The sequence below is a fragment of the Sinocyclocheilus rhinocerous genome, unplaced genomic scaffold, assembly GCF_001515625.1.
Source record: "Sinocyclocheilus rhinocerous isolate Xijiao unplaced genomic scaffold, SAMN03320098_v1.1 scaffold1382, whole genome shotgun sequence".
Classification (NCBI taxonomy): Eukaryota; Metazoa; Chordata; class Actinopteri; order Cypriniformes; family Cyprinidae; genus Sinocyclocheilus; species Sinocyclocheilus rhinocerous.
The window spans coordinates 793,929-797,795 of record NW_015657958.1 but is presented as its reverse complement, the minus strand read 5'-3'; the positions used below and the strand labels follow the sequence as shown (position 1 = coordinate 797,795).

General features: G+C 37.4%; 1 protein-coding gene across 1 annotated transcript in view; it reads right to left on the bottom strand.

Annotated features, from left to right (window-relative positions):
- dok1b (docking protein 1b) overlaps positions 1-3,867 on the bottom strand; it is a 28,645-nt gene that overhangs the window by 11,801 nt on the left and 12,977 nt on the right. The window contains exons 2-3 of the mRNA XM_016529808.1: positions 2,469-2,762; positions 1,757-1,847 (exon numbers count right to left, since the gene is read on the bottom strand). Of these exons, the coding sequence (XP_016385294.1) occupies positions 1,757-1,847; positions 2,469-2,762 (385 nt within the window). The remainder of the gene's footprint in view (positions 1-1,756; positions 1,848-2,468; positions 2,763-3,867) is intronic.

Below are 3,867 nucleotides of genomic sequence, written 5' to 3'. Positions count from 1 at the left end.
AGAGTAGGCTTGTTGTTTGTCATTTCTTCGATCACAAATGCAGACATGGTTTTGTTTACGCGGCGCGATGCAACGCAACGCGTAAAAAGACAGTGTAAGTCATTATAATCCGTAATTATGTCCCCACTGGATGCTACAAATGCCTCGTTTGTAATGGGTTTTAATGTTTTTGTCTCGTCGCTCCGGCCGGACAGGGCATCGCAATAAGGTGAGGGGCGTAACATTTCCGTCACACGCTTGAGCTTTTCGGCCAATCACAACGCACTGGATAGTTGGTTAATCAGAGCACACCTCGCTTTTCAGACCGATTAGTTTTGTAAAAATCGACGCGTTTCAGAAAGGCGGGGCATAGAGGAGAAACAATACTGTACAGTATGTGGAAAATAATGTGTTTTTTTAACCTTAAACCGCATAAACACATTTCATTACACCAAATACACAAAATAATGTTCTTTTTAGCAGCATCATATGACCCCTTTAATACCTAAATGTCCACATTTAGCAGTTTAGACCAGGACGATAATATAGTTTACATTTGACGATATAAACAATTATACATTGACAACGTAAAGCTGCCGAGATTTGTTCTATACAATTTATAACACTTTTGCGTGTGGCTTATAAGTAAAACTGAAAGTTCTTTGAATCTCAGGAAATTAGCCAACACTGGTCTTTTTTCAAATCACATAGGAACAATCCACAAGTACAACCAGGATGTTTTTCATTTGATGGGTCCTGTATGCTATTTCCCTGCTAAGTTCAGCAAAGATATGCTTCTGCTTATCAGAGACTACAGGCCATGAGTGCCGATTACCCTACTTTCCTCTGCCTCTATAAATGCTCCCATGCAAACTGATAACATACAAAATGAGTTGCTCCACTCTAATCTTCTTTCATTTTCTTGTCTACCTCTGGATTGGCTTTCAAACAAAATACCAACAGACACTGGACAGGGCACCAACAACCATTACCCATGCGTTATACTCTAATATCCACTGTCATGCCAGAAAATGTCTATGCAAAGGAGATAATTGAGTGCCAAGACTGTATCTTTGCAAGCCTTTTAAATGTCAGCTCCCAAACTCTTTGAGGAAGTCAGTGCTGCCCTTACTAAAAACAGAAGTGATCGCAAACTATTTCCCTAGAAACACTCGAGAACGCACAGCAGGAGCAGGAGGTAGTTTGTGAACTGAGTGGACTTTACAGTGACTCCTTGACTGTTTACCAAGCATAGCACTGGATGAAGTGAGTGCCAGCCTTAAAGGAGGGGGCAGGGGAAATGCCTGAGATTTTGCTCCACTTTCTGTCCTCCTCCATTTCATTTGTTAGCCCTTTGTGTCTTTTACTCAGGGACTATTCAAATAAAATGAGTGTGACACAGCCAGCTATGTCCTTCTGGAAACAGCTAAGTGTAACCACATTCAAGAGCTCTAATATTTCTTTCAGGCATTGCGACTAACATGAGCAGGGAATTTGCATGCAGTCCATTTGCATCTAACAGAACATTTCTGTCTATTCACTGAGAGCAGCTTTGCTGGTCTAGGTGTGCATATAAATTCAGTCTAGCAACCAAAAAGCAACAGAATTGATGGTGGATGTGACGTCAAGTCCTACGCTTGAGAAACTCACTGTATATTATGAAATGAGCACTTGGAGCTCAAATGAAAAAAAAAACAGCTGGCTCACATAATTTAAACCAGTTGGTGGAAACACTTTAAGCATGAGTAAATTAATAATGTCACATGTCGCTTCTTACCTTCCTCTCTGGAGAAATAAATGAGATTCTCCGCCATTTGAAGCTCTTGCTGTCCATTTGAGTCAATACTACCAAGAGAACTACTTCCTCCCTTAGAGCGATAAGAGACAGAGAAAGAAAGTGAGATAGAAAGACAGAGATGCAGAGTTAGTATAGAGACAGCTGTGTCCTTCCCTTTGGAAATGATCAACATGTCTGGAATAGATTTCCATGTTTCAGAGCACCTTAAGACATGGTTAAAAGGTTATTATGCTTGTCAAATAGTTTAATAGAATTCATCCATGGTTAAGCCTGTAAAACGACAATCAATCATTGATTTATAGTTTTTTTTTTTCTACCTATAAATAAAAAAGCTTCTGAGCTTTCAGGGGGTATAAAAGTCTTAAAGGTTGAATCACATGAAGAAATGTCCTGGTCATATAAAACAATAATAAAAGGCTATTATTAAGATTATTTATACAGTATTTTTATTAAATAGTCATATTTATTTATTTATTGTCTTACGTTATGCCTTCAAAATTCTCACTGCTGGACAATTTTATTCCCATTATGTATTTTTTATTTTTATTCAAATGAGCGAATACTATTAGGAGCGAATACTAATATCATTTCTTTGAAAAAAGTGTCACATGTCTCTCATTCTTCTCAAAGTCACAAGTGTTGACCACATTGAACCTTGAACCATTAAAAAGTCTCCATGATGTCATCTCACCTGAAAAGCAATCTCGCACATCTTCTCCACCCACTCATTGGTAATATTTTTCTCAGCTGCAAAGACGTAGGTCTTGTCATTGGTCTCCACACAGAAGGCGGCCATGTTTTCTTTGGGGCAGGTTTCAGTGACTGCAGGAAGTATGCTGATGCATTCTGACAGACGAATGATCTTCTTGTCCATTTTCTTAGTGCTAGGTTTATCATTAGCGCTGCCCGAGCAATCATAAAACTCAAGCCGTGCAATGCCGTTTTGACTCGCTGGGTAGAGTACAAACCAGTTCTTCTTCCATTTCTAAAAAGGAGAGAGGGATAAGAGGAAGCTTTTACTCTTCGATGAAGAACCAGCATTGTCTTGAGAGAATTCAACTATTATTCACTTATGGGTCTAAAAATACATGCACACAGAACTATTTCTGTTAGTTTGAATTTTAACAGAAACATACACAGAATATAGGCTATGTCAAGTCATGTTGCCTCAGGTTGCTAACCATATTAAAGTCTTCATGAATTGGAAAATCACTCCATCTATTTTCTTTTTCTTGATTTTTTTTTTCTTTTTTTTTAAATGTTTTTGAGCCTGTCATTTTTCATCAAAATGTTAATTACACAATGGCAAACTTCTCTGCTAATGTATGTTGGACTTCTCCAATTGGTTACCTTAAAATCGATTTCATGATCACTTTCAAATCTGCCATCCAATCAACAACCAAAAGACAGAACCAAGTCCCCACTCTATTTTTTTGTTGTTGTTGTTATTTTTCAATAATTATTTTCACTTTGATATACTGTATGTCACAATATGGAAGAAAACGTGTTAGATTGTGACTTTAAAAATGATCAGCTTCTAGGTAGTTGCAAATTATTGTTGATGTCAACGCCATTTAATTAAGGCCATAAAATTTTCATGCAAGAGGAGTGCCAAATTTATGTCACTTTCTTTATTTCGCATCTGGATCATAATGCTGAGGTCAACAAGAGGAACTTGACAATGACTTTCAAGCCCCTTCCTCCAGATGGACAACGAAAAGCAAATTCTGCAGCAAACAAAAGATATCTATGTGTATATGGGTGTGTGGGAGAGAGAAAGAGTTTGGGTCAGTTCCTCACATTGTTTGTAATGTAAGAAAAAATAATGACCTTAAAAAATGTTTCAAGCTGATTTACTATCGCGATGCAGATTATTTACTAATGCCGTGGCGTGTACACACTACCAAAGCCAGGCCAATACATGAAAAGGAATAAAGCATTGCGATATCATAAATGGGTCATATATATATATATATATATATACAGTGCCTTGCGAAAGTATTCATTTTTTTCACGTTTTGTTATGTTCCTGCCTTATGTTAAACTGCTTTAAAGGACTTTTTTTACGCGATTAAAATTTTTCCTTTCTC